Source organism: Uranotaenia lowii, chromosome 2 (genome assembly GCF_029784155.1).
Source record: "Uranotaenia lowii strain MFRU-FL chromosome 2, ASM2978415v1, whole genome shotgun sequence".
Taxonomy (NCBI): Eukaryota; Metazoa; Arthropoda; class Insecta; order Diptera; family Culicidae; genus Uranotaenia; species Uranotaenia lowii.
In genome coordinates this window covers 213211254-213226692 of record NC_073692.1, presented here as the reverse complement: position 1 = coordinate 213226692, position 15439 = coordinate 213211254, and the positions used below count along the sequence as shown (strand labels likewise).

General features: G+C 35.9%; 1 protein-coding gene across 1 annotated transcript in view; it reads right to left on the bottom strand.

Moving 5' to 3' along the window:
- The window catches only part of LOC129742307 (uncharacterized), a 258555-nt gene that overhangs the window by 30033 nt on the left and 213083 nt on the right, over positions 1–15439 (bottom strand). Inside the window, exons 15-17 of the mRNA XM_055734190.1 lie at positions 14892–14963; positions 5209–5370; positions 3349–3706 (exon numbers count right to left, since the gene is read on the bottom strand). Coding sequence (XP_055590165.1) covers positions 3349–3706; positions 5209–5370; positions 14892–14963 — 592 coding nt within the window. The remainder of the gene's footprint in view (positions 1–3348; positions 3707–5208; positions 5371–14891; positions 14964–15439) is intronic.

The following is a 15439-nucleotide window of genomic DNA, read 5'->3' as shown; positions in this document are numbered from 1 at the left end:
TCTTTGTGATAAATTTTGAACTTGTGAAAGAAAAACCTAGAATACATGGATTACGATGTTTTCCATACAAACATCCGTCCAAAAAAGAATGAAATCGTATGTTGGGCTATAATGAACCTGAATTTCTACCCGGCACCATTTTTGATCACGTTCATCGATTTTCACGAAACTTGGCCTGGTATTAGATCAAACATTTTTACATCTTTGGGCCAAATTTCAAGATTTTTCAATGAAAATTGTCGAAGATACAGCAAGTTTAGTGAAGCAACTCCAAATTTCCCTTTTTTACGGAAATAGCTCTATCTTTGTTTCCCGTCATTGAAAAGACTTCAAATTTCGTATAGTGTTAGTTGAATAGTTCAACTAGATTGTGTGAAATTTTCATGAAAAAATATCAACCGAGAAAGAAATGGCAGCTCGTCAAAGTAGGAAGTGGGTGCGCAGCTTCACGCGATTTCATTCTTTTTTGAACGCAACTGTGTACATGCAACTGATCATTAGCAAATGTTGTTTGATTTTAAACGTAGCCATTTAATACATTTATTTGATTTTACAGAGTTTTTTTACACCACTAAGAATAAAATCAAATAGTAGTTGTGATTGTGAGGGAAAGATGTTCACTTCCGCCGTGTTTTCAATTTCAAGTAAGCCAGGAAGAAACTGAGTGAGTGACATTCAGAATGGATCAGTTTGTATCTCACTCATCTCCGATATGCGATGTTTGCAAAATCAATGGTTCTTAAACATGCGATTTGGTTGGCATTGCTGAGTGGAGCGCTGAACGAGATTGCATACCAGTCAGGCGAAGCAGTTGCTTGAGGCGCTATCCCATTATACAATTAGAATTTATCCAACAAGAAACGCATTCTGAGTGTTTATTTTGATTGATTTTCGGAACATTGGCATAGAGTTATTGTTTAGTTGCTATCTCAGTAAGGTCCTAACATAACTACACTTGTAACCTCCTACTCGGTTACAACCTGCATTTTATGCCATTCGCTGGTAAAATATTGAATTATATTATTTTATTTAATACCTTATTTAGTTGGGCATTTGTGTCTATTTTTTCGGAAAATAAGAAATTAGCAGGGTTTTTTCTCAGTGTAGCAGAGTAGGTAGACTGTAACTGCTGTAACCTCATCTAGCCGAGACACCAACAGCGCCAGAAGAAATCCGCGCCACATGAGGAAACACTGAGAGGCTGATGTGGCCCAATCGGGAGCATAGACTTCACCGATTGGTCCTACCGGGGAAGGTGATAAAAGACCGACGCACCAATGGGCCGGCCTCTCTTATCCCTTGGGAACGCGAGTCCGCTAAGTGTCGTAAGACCGTTGTGCGCGCTTTATTTTATCCGCCAACTAACCATCCGCCATCCAAGAGTCGTGACAGTTGTGACCTTGGTGGCTGTTAACCAATTAAGTGCAATTAGCTTAAAGCACCGTAGCCAAATAAGTGCCTAGTGCGCCCCAAGAGGATCGATAAGCCGTCCGTCAACATACGGCCTAGAACCAACCGTGAAATCCGCGGTTTTCATCCACCATCTCCCTCTCGGAAGTAGGTCTAAGTCGACGCAAGTCAAGCGCGTCTGACTGGCTATTCTGAAAGAATCCGAGGCCGAGAAAGGAGCCCTGACAACAAGCCAAGTTGTTGGTAACCCCGGCGAAACTCCAAGATCCAGACACGTGGTACCACCCCAGCTAACATGAAATCGTAATGGAAATGATAATCCAAATCAAATATTAAGACATTTTTAATAACCATCGTAAACACGTTGGTGATTTTCTACCATTTATTTACGACACGTTTGCTCAAAACATGTTGAATCGCATATACCTTCGGTTAGTCCGTAAATATGTCGCAAAAAAGTTGCAGGATGTACGTATTTTTTCGGATGTTTTTCAAAATCAATTTTCATCTAATCTATTCCCTGAAATTCATTTCTCCACAAAAAATAAAAATAAAAAACAAAAAGTTTCGCAGACTGAATGTTTGAGTCAAGCGCAATCTCTGGGTCACAGTTTAAAAAAATTTTTTTTTAAGTATGTTCATTGACACGTGCGGCGAGATGAAATGCTAGGTATAAGAATTTGTAAAGGAACGAAGAAGAGGCGGATAGGCAAGCATCAGATGAGCTTCGCAGGATAAAGTTTGGATAGGTGTTGAAAATTGTAAGTCTAGGGCTTTTTGTATTGGAAAGCATGAAAGTGCGGGCTCGGTTGTGTATTCACAGTACACAATCCAACTGGCCTGCTGTGTTTAGGAATGTGTGATCAAAAGACGATCATGCTTCCTATACAGAGTAGTCTGTTGTACGGAAAAGGCGTACCTCACATTTTCATGCTTTCCAATACAAAATGACGTAGACTTACACTCTTCAACTCCTGATCAATAGTACAATAATGATTGATTTCTTCAGAACTAATCGATTGCAGGATGGTCAAACATCGTACGGATGTCACCCCCAGAAGGTAGAGAAATCATTTGGCAAGCTTTAAGAGACTGCTTTGACTTGTATTATTGATCTGTTGACTACGTTTTTTTACTATCCCGGTTTTGTCCTAAAAAAGTTCTCGGGAACTCGCTAGACATTTTCAGGTTCGTTAGATTTACATGTTCATATCAATTCTAGGATAATCAGTACGATTAAAAAACTAAAAGAAACAAAATTTATATCAAACCTAAATAATTCGAGTGTTATCGAGTGAGTGTTATGGGTTTGTATGGAAGTGTCCTCAAAATTATACCTTTATCTAAATATTGAGATGATCGTGACAGTGTTTCTATCAGTTGATTGGGTTGAAACAACCCTAACCTAACAGTGATTGATACATTTAACAGTATAAAATGCAACAGATGTTTGTTGTTCCTATCTTTCTTTGTACTTTTGTTGTTGTAATTGTTGATGTTTCTGTAACTGTTATAGCTTGAGTTTAGCCACCGTGTATGATGTTAGTTTTATGGCTACGAGTAGTGTGGATCTTACAAAACTAAACCAAACGTCAACATTGATTGTACACTTAAATAAAAACATATACACCACACATTTATGTAAAATTAACAACGATTGTACTACCCGCATGCATCAGTAACACTTAACCCTAAATGTATAAAACATCTATATATTGTAACGTTGTATTCCGTTTAGTGAAACTTTCCCAAACGGAAATTTTTGTCGTCTGTTTGGGAAAGTTTTGTCTGGCCAATTCAAACTTCAAGATTGTATAGGTATTGTGGAACGGTCGGTACAATTACAGTAACAGTAGAAGTACGTAACAGTAGTAGTAGGTAAGTAGTAGTAAGTGGAACAGTGTAGGTGTTTGGGCGTGTTAGACAGAGTCAACTTACCCGCTCAGCTCCAGCATCGAGCCGCGTCGATTGTTCCGCCGATGACTAGCCGTCACCGGGAAGGCATTGGCGTAGGGCACGGAAGGCGTCCGGGATACTCCCAGGGGATCGGTGGCGGGTATCAGCGTTTGATCTCCACCGACTAAGGTTACCGGAGATCCATCGAACGAGATGTAGCCGGCTATCGAGGCCGATCGTTTGTCCTTGGCCTTGCCCCGACCAATGGGCGTCGTTGCCGTCACCGGGCTAGACGTTTCGGAATCCGTCACGCCACCGATCACGATGCCCCCGGAACCGGAACTTTCGCGTCGGAACAGACCTATTACGGACTTAGCCTGTTTAGGTTGTGTTAGGCCACCTGGAGTTTTTGTTTGAGGGATGAAGGTTGGCGTGGACGGTGACCGGGAAATTCCACGCGGATAATGGATAAAAATGCGGTTAGGTGCAAGCTAATGCGCGGATGCAAATTAATCAAACAATACGGTGTTGGTGTGTTGGGGAGGGGCGAGCGGACTCAGGGTGGACTGTCGAGGGCAGATATTTACAGAGTCATCGTTGAGCAGGAACTGATTCCTCTAAGATATTGTCATTGTGGCGACCGATTTGAACTTAGAGAAACTTTGGATTTTGGAAGTTCAGTTAAATCAATCAGATAAAACAACCAAGGCATTTTCACTTTGTCATACGTTAAAGACACGAATTTTCCCGACACGATGTTAGTATCGATGTTTGAACAACTACAGTTAAACGTCCATGTTTCATACTACACCTTTACGATGGAACTGGTACCTGGAGAGTTCGAGGAGCTCTGTTGAAGTGTGTATTTTCGCATAACGGCCTTCCTTGTACAAAAACACCACGACGAAACAATAATGTTCTTTGGGGAGGAACTCAAAACAGATAGGAAAAAACGCGAGTCGAAGACTTAAAGTTCTGAGAAAGAAGCGGCAAACTTAAAAAAGCTTGCGACTTTTGTTTGTGATTTCTGCTGTTAGCTGAGCACTTCTACCTTTTTTTTTTAATTTAGCATTATTATTCTAATCTAAGGAGGCGTTAAATTTCAGTATCGGTTGCCATGATGCAAACAGACGTTTCGAGCCAATTTTTTGCATAGCCTACTACACAGTTTGTTCACGAGAGTGCGGTGCTGTATCGATCAAGCATGCGTTTCTTTCCGTGATTGCTAATGGACGACGATACATGACATTGAGGTAGCGTAGAGTTCAGAGTAGTTGTAGAAGTGGAAGAAGAATCGCCAAGCACAGCTGAAAATTTGTATGCCGGTAGCTGAGTGCGTTGAGACTGGACAGACACGTGATTGAAGAGGTGCATCACAAGAAGTAAAATTACACGCTTTCGACAACTACGGATTTGGATTATACGTGGAAACTGTGTTGTGTCTTCGGGGTTTGTGTTGTTTGTTGTTGTAATTGTTCGGTAGCTAAAGCTATAAACTTCTGAACATAAAATATAAATTCGGATACTCAAGAACTAAAAACAATAGTTAATCGATGAAGGACTTCTGAAAACGCCAGAAGTAGACATCATGCAAGAAGGACAGAGAATAGTCACATCTAGAGTAATGAAGGCGTCCAGGTGGATAGATCAAAAGAGAAGCCGCAAAGGCACGCCAATTGAAATCTATAAACTAGATTGCAATGCATGAAAGATGACTAGGAAAATAGGTTCGTTGCGGGTTATAGAAAGGGAAAGTAGGACCGGAATCCCCCCACTTAGAGTCAAATCCAGAGAGACTCATCCCCAAAGTGTACAACACCACCCCGGGGCTGCAAAATATTCAGCAAACCCAACAGGATCTGGATCGGGTGGCCTCATCCAGACCAGTGACCGGTTACTTACCTAAAAATGTTGCACTTGGTGAATTATAAGCTAGATACTCCTTATTCGAAGCCCACGAGGGGAATTCGTTCTGTTTGATAGCACCATTTTCATCATCCTCATCCACTCGCTTCCAGGGAAGAACGGCTTCGATGGCCGTTGGCGTCGTTACCCGAGTTTCCACTGGAAAAGAAACAAAGAAGCAAATGTTAGCAGCGTTCAAGGGGTATGAAGTGTGCAGCGTATTACGACTGGGATTCATATTTTAATAAAGCTTACTCGTCAAGATAAAAGTTTGTAATTCAGCTTTCAAACTATCCATTTTACTTTTGCTGGAAAATTTGAGATTGTTCATTAATATTTGAATTTGGATCAACGAAAACAACAGATTTCTTTCTCAAACATCGATTCCCATGCGATAAGTTACTTCTGCCTTAAAAATGAATTTTGAAATCTAAACACATGTTGGGTTTAAGTTGTGAGTTGAATTGACAATGATATCCAATGATTAATCACAATAAAATAGAAAATAAAGTTCATCTGTGTGATAAGTCTTAAAAATAAAATATGATTCAGGTTCCACTTTAAAGTGATACCGAAATTTATCTTTCAGTAGGAATTAATCCGATGTACGCTCCAGGCCAGGCTTGAAAATTTTCATTCATTCATATGGACGGCGAAATTTATTTTTGATCACTATACCCAAGAAAATATGATCAGTCATGGGTCATGTCATGATAGAAATATTCCTATCATGTGAATGAAAATACCATTCATATTCACGTTAAGGTGCGTATATATTCAGGAGATGTTACCGAATATCGAATTCCCGATTCAGTATCAAAAGACCTTGATTCACGTGAGGTAAATAAATGTCACGTATGAGAAGAGTGAGCAACGAATGAAATTTAGGAACCAAATGGAATCTTTAAAAAAGGCGCAGCAAACACTCATCTCTATTTTCATTTTTTTTAAATACTATTTCTAGTTGGCGTTTGTCATACTACAGCATATTGAAAATTAGCTTGGCACACGAAGCAGCCAAAAATTGCACTGGTGATCCATGTCATGACCAGTTTTAACCATCATGTCGTGACTGAAATATTGGAGATCTCAATGATCAATGACATTAAGGAAAAATCTTTCTTTACCAAAATAATCATTCATAGCATGCTTTCATTTCAAAAAAATCCTAAACTAACGATATGGGAGGAAAAAAATGGGTCACTAGTCGCAATTTTTGGCTCATGACTATGACATAATCCCGTCCCTGCTCCAGGCTGACAAAAACGGGATAGCCCTCGTTTTGACAGGAAACAAAAACCCGTGAAAATGTTCTTACTAAAGCTTCCTCGGCGATTACGGTTTATATGTTACCTTTTCTAAAATTAAAAGCTTCACAATTTCTCCTTTTTAGATTTTCGAATAGAGTTACCAGAGTCACGGGGATTTTTTTATTATCTGACAATTTGCACCGAAGGTCTTTAGATCTCCCCCAAAATTTAAAAAATTATGCATTCTTACGACATGTTTTTTTTTTTCAGATTTCTAACATTTTTATTTTTAGAGTTAGGTTTGGTTAGATTTTTTTTTGCAAATAAAATAAAACCATATTTCACTAAACAGTACATCAAAACGCATGGAAATTTCATCAGATTTCCAAAAAACATATTTAAAAAAATTAAGTAATAACTTTTAACATGAAAAGTTCTAAATAAGCTTAAATTGGTGTCTAAAAGAGTTCGGTTTTACTGCAAACACTCTACTAAGCACGAAAAAATAGTATTTTTGACCTCCTTTGATAAGTACTTTTCTTCCCACGTTGTTAAAAGTGCGCGCTACCTGCATATGAAAGTGCAATTGTACGACCATTGTTTGTTTTCGATGCAAAAAAGAGATTTATTGTCATCAGTCTGCAGCGTGCTCCCGTCGCGAACGGTTCGGTCGTTACTTTTATCCCAGCTTGCGATTGTTTTTTCTAAATTCGTATAGGGCTGAACGGTGTTAAGTTTTTTTTTTCAGTTTTTTTATTCGTGAGATCCGAGTACGGGTTTCGTTATTATCGGTGTCGTTTATAAAATTTATCCGAAAATGTGCCATCGTATTCTTGTGACTTATGCGGATAACCCAGGGGAACAATTTCGACAAAATCAGAAGCGATAAATGGCGTCCTGTAGAGGCATATTATAATTTTTGTTCGGAATCCAACTTAATTGTGTGCTCAAAGTGAAATTTGACATATGTGATGATAACTCCAAGTGGTTATTAAGATGAGCTCAATTCTGGGAAAAATAAAAAGTGATTTGTGGTGAATCATAAGAGAGCATGTTCGGGCATGTCTGAACTTCAAAAATTTCAATCGCAGCAAGCGTAGACGCCAGCAGCAAGAGAGGAGAACTTGGTGAGAATGTTCCATATTGTTCTTTTCGTTTTGTTTATCTCTTTTTTCGCCCGCCCGCAGCCGCTTAATTTAGACAGCGGCGAGTAGCAAAAGCTTCGAGTGCAAGACTTGGATAAAATTTAGTTACACCCAAAATAATTTTCACTTAAAAAATAAGTGACATCTGTAGCAAATTCTCGCCATACGTAATTTCATTTGAATTTTTAGTGATGGGCCAAGTGAATTCACTTAAGTGACCGGTCAAGTGAATTACACTATGACGTTCGAGTGAAATTTATCTGAATTTCTAAGTAAGTTTCTAGTTGATTATCTCTTGCATTTTTAAATAAAAGAACATTTATAGAACACCACTTCGATTTCAAATACTTACATTACGCTTTCGCCATACACTTATTGATTGGAAAATTCCATCGTTATTCCAAGGCAGATCGGTAACTGCGGATAGAGCGACTTCTAAATCTTCCCTGCTGCAAACCAGAAAATCTGTTCGGTTCAACCCACAAACTGCAACATGATAACACCTTTAAATAACTTTTTCTTACATCACGTTTAACACAAACTACCGCCAAAATCGCCTAGTAAAGAATTGGGAAAATCCAAATCCAGCATAAGCTTTAAACGTTGCTCTTTAGAATTTACCATTTTGAACTCTGAAAATAAACACAATTACAACCCGACATTCACTAGAAATTCAAGTGATGGGGAAGTGAATATTTTGTCTCACTTCAAATTCAAGTGACGCCTGAAGTGAATGTGGATGAATTCACTTGAAATTTAAGTGACTGCCAAGTGAAATGAATATGTCGCACTTGAATGGAAGAAAATCACTGGATCCTTGTTTTTAAGTGAAAAATCATGTGTATTTTAAGAGTGAATTTGGGTTCAGTGTACCTTTTTGCTGATAGGTTTTTTAATTTGATGAGTGGCGTCACTAGGAGCCGCTGAATTCGGTCAAGGAAAAAGGCTTAGTTGTCGATGTTGATGAATCGAATCGAATTATGGTCATTAATTTGTAGGACTGGTATCATAAGAAAATTTATTCTAGGCAGACATTTTAATTTCATTTCAAATACTAATTAGGTTACTATACATTAGACTAGTTCACTTTTCGGCTTTTTTCGCTGATCACAACGCCACTTACAGGGTTTGATCCTCATTCATTTTCAAGAACTCTGGCCGAATTTGAGCTCATTTGAGTAAGTTTCCGGCGTGCGCTAAGAGTTTTATTGAAAAAAGTCCATTTTTCTGGAAAATTTTCGTAGATGTGTTCTTGCAAGCTGTTGTTAATATAAAATGATAATTTTATAGTGCTCGGTGATTGGTATGACAAGCATTCGTATGGACCTGTTTTAGATAATTGACTAAATCAAACCGAAAAAAATTAAAAATTCATAAACTACCAACTTTTACAGAAAATTTACTTACAAGTTGAGAGCTTAAAATCAGTAGTAAATAGAAAAAAAATATTTTCGATATAAACTTTTCATAAAAAGATAGCCTTATTTATAACCTTTAATTTGATGTATAACACTTAATCATCGCAACAGTACAAGCGAAGATATTCAAACATTCACATCACATTCTTTGAATCATAATGTGGTCTCCATTCAAGTTTTAGCATCATGCAACCTGCAAAACGTGGCACTTGCTTACAACTTGATCAAAGCGCGCGCTTTTTTTAACTCCTGGCCCCGTCATGGGGTACTTGATTGAATAAAATATCCTTTCTTGTGCACAAGTTGGTGTGGAGCAAACTTGAATGAAAAATATGTTATCAAATCAAATTTGTTGCATAGATATTTGAATAACTTGGCTAGCACTCTTGCGATCATTAAGTGTTATACATAAAATTAAAGGTTATAAATAAGGCTATCTTTTTATGAAAAGTTTATATCGAAAATATTTTTTTTCTATTTGCTACTGATTTTAAGCTCTCAACTTGTAAGTAAATTTTCTGTAAAAGTTGGTAGTTTATGAATTTTTAATTTTTTTCGGTTTGATTTAGTTAATTATCTAAAACAGGTCCATACGAATGCTTGTCATACCAATCACCGAGCACTATAAAATTATCATTTTATATTAACAACAGCTTGCTAGGAACACATCTACGAAAATTTTCCAGAAAAATGGACTTTTTACAATAAAACTCTTAGCGCACGCCGGAAACTTACTCAAATGAGCTCAAATTCGGCCAGAGTACTTGAAAATGAATGAGGATCAAACCCTGTAAGTGGCGTTGCGATCAGCGAAAAAATCCGAAAAGTGAACTAGTCTACTATACATATACTTAAAAAAAAATATTTTTGGAAAAATTTCTGGAATTCTTTTGATCGTTTAAACTGATATTATTTAAACACATACTCGGGCTACTTTTTTGATGTATTATTTGTGTATATTGAAATGTTTTATTGGTTTTCCTTTTTTAAATACATACATATGCTCACCAATTTATAAAGAAATTACAAAAAAAAAATATGCTCTCCAATTTTACCTTTCCAGATCTGTATTCTTTTTATATATATAAAAAAAACCATAATTTATATATTTTTGAAAAACTTTGTTTTTAAGTAATTTTCCTGCCCCAATGCATTATTATATTATCTTCGGTGTTGTTTTATTTTTGTATTATTTTGAATTTTCAGAAGAAATGCATCTGGGGATAGCCCAAAAAAATTATTGCAAGCGGCACGGGTAGCCGGCCATTGTATGTTTCTGACGGTTGGATGCCTTCCTTCGACGAACCATCGGACCGTGGAAGCCCTAGAAGAAATTCGAATGCCAAGCCACACAGACATAGGCAGGACCTTGCTACCGATGGGGGAACCATACATACATACATACATACAAAAAAGAGATTTATTGTCATTATTTCTTTCATAACTCTTAAAGGAGTTGTTGGCCCAATTTGAGATCCTTTGATGAAATTTGCGTCATAAATCGGGCTATACAATGTTATTTTTTTTACATAATGTTAGGTGATGAAGACTGTAATTTTAATCACCATTTAAAGCTTATTTAGAATTTTTCATTTTAAAGGTCATTACTTTTTTTTAAATATTTTATTTGGAATGCTGATCAAATTTCAATGCGTTTTGATATGCTATTTATTCGAGGACTTTCGTCTAAAAATACCAGAGTTATATAGATTTGAAGTAAAGTTGTATTTAATTTACAAAAAATATAATTGAATCTAACTAGCAGAAAAATGATAGAAATCTGAAAAAAATCATGTGTTTTTATGTCGTAAAAATAAACCAAACTTTCAATCTTAGTGAAGATCTGATAACTCCCGGCGCAAACCCGCTAGATAAGAAAAAAAACCTTGCAATTTATTATGGAATTTGAATTGATGGAACCTATTCTTAGAATTTATATTTTAGAAAATCGCAAACAAATTGAGAGGCACATCTGTATAAGGACTGTATTCGAAAAAAATGCAACACTTTGTTTTGTAAATAACTTTTGAGTGCATTCATGGATATTGATTAAATTTTCAGTGATATTCAGATATTCAATTTTTTCCTATCTGGATGAGTTATAATTTAGCACTCGTAGGATGTTAAAATATCTCAAATCATATCAAAAAGTCTATGTATGTAACCGTAACTAAATCATATCAACCGTTGTTACAATTTAATCAAAATTATAAATCAGCCAGATAAAAACTGGTAGTTTCGGGGAAAAGTTTGAAACGTCATTTCTTCACCCGGAAACTGGAAAAAATTGGAATTTTAGCACAAAACCGGGAAAGATTTCATTTTTTAGAAAATTTTCTCACAAGCTTGAAAAATATTTAAGAAAGAGTATAGAAATATTTTTCACAAGAATTTTTGAAAGTTTACAGAAGCTTAGTCGCAGGCGTCTGAATGAATTGATTTGAACGAAATTCGGCTTAAAATCATCTCAAGCTTAATTTTCCCTTTAATACTACATGAGAACATTTTCACATCTTTGGAGAAAAAAATTCTTACTCAAAGACTTCCATCCTGCATAGTTTTCAATTATATGAATTTTCATATCGAAAAGGAAACAAATTTTGTGAAAGAGTTATTTTAGTTATCTTTATTCGTCGCTCTTAAATTGTTGATTTCATGTTATCTAAAAATTAGAAAATTGGTTAGCCAAATAAAAAGAAAAAATAAGTTTCTATAGTCACTGCTTACGAAGGCAAATATTCGAGATGATTTCTGTAGAATAAAAGTTTAAGGGCGATTTTTTTAGTATTGATGACATGATTTTCAATTTGAGCTAACGCTTATCCCGTTCGAATTGGTTTTTTTAAACGTCACAATTTGTTATCCCACTTTCCTGTTTTGAATGATATTCAAGTCAAATCGATTTTTTGAAAAAGTCTCTTCACATGATATATGTATTTTCGATTATTTTTAACTATTAACATTTTAGTACACCTCTGGAAAAAAAAAATTCATACGCCAAATTTTTTCTTTTGTGATTTGACTCGAAAGAAGCCTAAAGTTATCAAAATCTCAAAATAGGTTTGCGGATCTCGTGTTTTCAAAACTGTTTAAATTTATGATAAGGCATGTTTCTTATAAAAACTTATTTCTAACTAATAATTTCGAAACGAAAAATCGCTAGCAACCCTGAATACCTTCTTTTGTTTCGATTATAGTTGATTTACCCTTGGTCAGGCAAATAGAAATTTTGCTGCAGCATTTTTGCAGCATTTTTTGTTTTTCGACAGAAAAATGAGCACTTCTTGAAATGATTTGTAATTGTTTATGATAAAAATTCGTGCCGGAACCAAACAATATCAACAAAGCTATTTCATAGATGAGGCATGCTCAGTTTGGTGAAACTTGTGAATTTATCCAATCCAAAAATCTCTCAACGACTTAAAACAAGTTTCAAGAATGGTCATTCTAAAGAAACAAAATAAGATGCCTGCTCACTGGTCGGTGATTTAATCAGATCAATTTGACATTTGAGCGTTTTTTTTTGTTTTTTTTTCTTCTGTTTTCCACCCCTGGGTTTTACCATCTTTGTGGCGAACAGTTATTGCAAAACTTATTCGGTACAGGTGTGTTCGATGTTCACTCTTGGGCTAGAACTCACGGCGTCGGCTCAGGTAGCAACTGACTTGCCAACCGAGCTATATCATTACCCTGGAAATTGCGTTTAGCAATTATTGATTAGGCAAAATAGCATCACTTTTTTTACTAACACAACTGAACGAGTTTGAAAGTGTTATTTTGAGTCTTTTAAAATTTATGACTCATCAAATACAAAAAAAATATAAATGGTTAATTTATTTCCCAATAATATTTTTCGTTGAGTACTGAAAGATGTTTGTTATTCATTCAGATTAAAAAGATTTCCGATTCTATAGAAATAAAAGCATTACTTGGTATCAATAACGATGTTATGAAATCACTTGGTACATCTTTGTACCTGAAAATAGTTGATATGCTCTACACAGTAAACGAAAATTACCGAGTTCGGTAATTTTTTTACCGAAATCCTAACATGTGTAAATCGTTAAACTGTTCGGTAATTTTTTCGGTAAAAAACAAACGAACATCGGTAATCCGATTCTTCATTTACCGATGTTCGTTTATTTTTTACCGGAAAAATTACCGAACAGTTTAACGATTTACACATGTTAGGATTTCGGTAAAACAATTACCGAACTCGGTAATTTTCGTTTACTGTGTACTGATCGGGTATTTGGTAATGTAATTTTTACATTTGCAAATTTTGGTGATGTTCTGTCAAGTGGATTTGTTATCTGAATTAGCATTTTGGCAAATTGAAAGTGGATTTTGAAATAGCGTCCAATGATGAAGTTTATCGACTTAATATTTGGGCAACACGTTTGCCATCTATAAAGTACCTACTAAATACAACTCTTTTCTCTCAATTTGTATCACATTGATGTGATCGACAAAGTTGTAGCCAGGGAAATTTCCTATTAGTTCATGTTATTTACATATGCAATTTAAATAACGCTAAAAGTAAGACAAGTTTTTTAACAGTTAATACTTTAATAGTATGGTTTACCTTTGAATAAACCATTGAAAAAGGGTAAAAAAATCTTCAAAAAAATAAATTGTTTTCCACCCTCCGATGGATTATTTCAAATTTGGGCTCAAATTTAAGGGGAGAATTCCAGCCTTCAAATGATGCCATACATTTAAATACAATTTAAATACAATTGTTCTATTAGTGACAAAAGCGTAAAGACCGCGAAAAATAAAATGAATGATTATTTTGTCCTCCCATACAAATTTCCATAAAAAATTAAAACTAGTTACGCTAATTCAGGACTGAACGACCCAGCAAACCTAAAATCGTATCAAAATGATAACTTAAGTCGTTTACTATGGTGTTGCGAATTGCAATTATTACTGAATAGTGAAAAGATTGTATAAAATGTCTTCTGAAGTCAGTTTAAATCGGAGACGATAGAAAGTTCGCCATGTTTGTAAATTTTGAAATCATTTTGCTCCCGCGCAGGCTTCCAGTGAGATAATCATCGTCATGTTTTCTCGGCAAATATCAGTGCATCAACATGGAAAAAATCAAATTTGATTTGAGTAATATTGACCAATGAGAGAACTGGAAAATATTGTCGCTGGCAACGATTTGCCTATGGCATGGCAATGAGAGCAAAATCTTGCGCCCTTTTGCATTCTTCCGATAGGTACGAATAAGGTGTTGGATAACGCCCAATTGGTGTAGTTTTTGTCGCTTTAGAAAGAAATGAAATTTTTGTAGGTATATTGCCTTCACTTTGGTAGGTAAATGCTGTTTTTTTCAACTTTTATACGATCTTTCTATAATATAGGTATATGGAACGTATATCAAAAGAGAATAAGAATGTAGCTACAAAAATGTTTGCTGGGCAATTGCTTTAAAAAAAAATAACAGACATTTTGTTGGCTGCAAAACAACCAAAAAAGTTATGGGAGACGTCGAAATTTAAAAATTTGAAATTTCCTATACAATATTTCATCTGTGAAAAAACTTTCCACGGTCTAAAATGTTTAGATTTATCAGAGGGTAAGTTGGCGAAAGCCGGAGAGTGTAGGTTCAAACGCTATAAAAATTTCAATTTTTATGATAACGTGGAATACTTTCTGATAGTTCATTGGAAAGACTGAATATTGATAAAGTTTTCAGAAATCTAACAGGAACAATAGAATGTAATAAATTATATGGTATACGGATGTAATCAGAAACAATGGTTGCACATTTGAACAAGATAGTTAAAACTGGACACACCTGAATGGTTCGGCGAATAGAAAAAAAAACCACAATACAACTTCTTCCGTTGACTTACCTTCCGAATCTCGCGATTCCTTCGAGAAGCGCTTATCGGGCGCTTCGCTACTCGCTTCTCCGCCTTCATCCACTGGGTTTTAATTTGGGAGCGGAATCGTCGCCATCGCAGGATCGTGTCGCGCGGGGTTTGCCAATTGCAGAATGAAAGAAAAGTCAAGAAAACAACCCTAAATTTAGTAACTTTTTCGTTGTCGGTGCCAATTGCGGTGCAAGCGGGGAGGAAAAATCGGGTGCCATTTTAATACACTGAGAGTTAAAGGTCCATAGAAGTTCTAGGAAGCGAACAACAGCGGGTGGGAAAGGTAAGAGCAGAGGTACAGGTAGGTGTGGAAGAGAGGTTGCAGTGAAGAATTGTGTTTGTACTAAGGAAGAGACTACCGTGAAGCATGTGAGGTTAATGCTGAACCAACTAAAAGTCCCTTTAAAGTACCGTAGAAGCTTAAACAGCTCGAAATTTAAGAGCATATTAAGGACTTTTATTCAGCCTACAAAGAACTTTGAAAGAACTTTTGTCAGTATGTATGGAACTTTTAGTCGCTTGCCTTT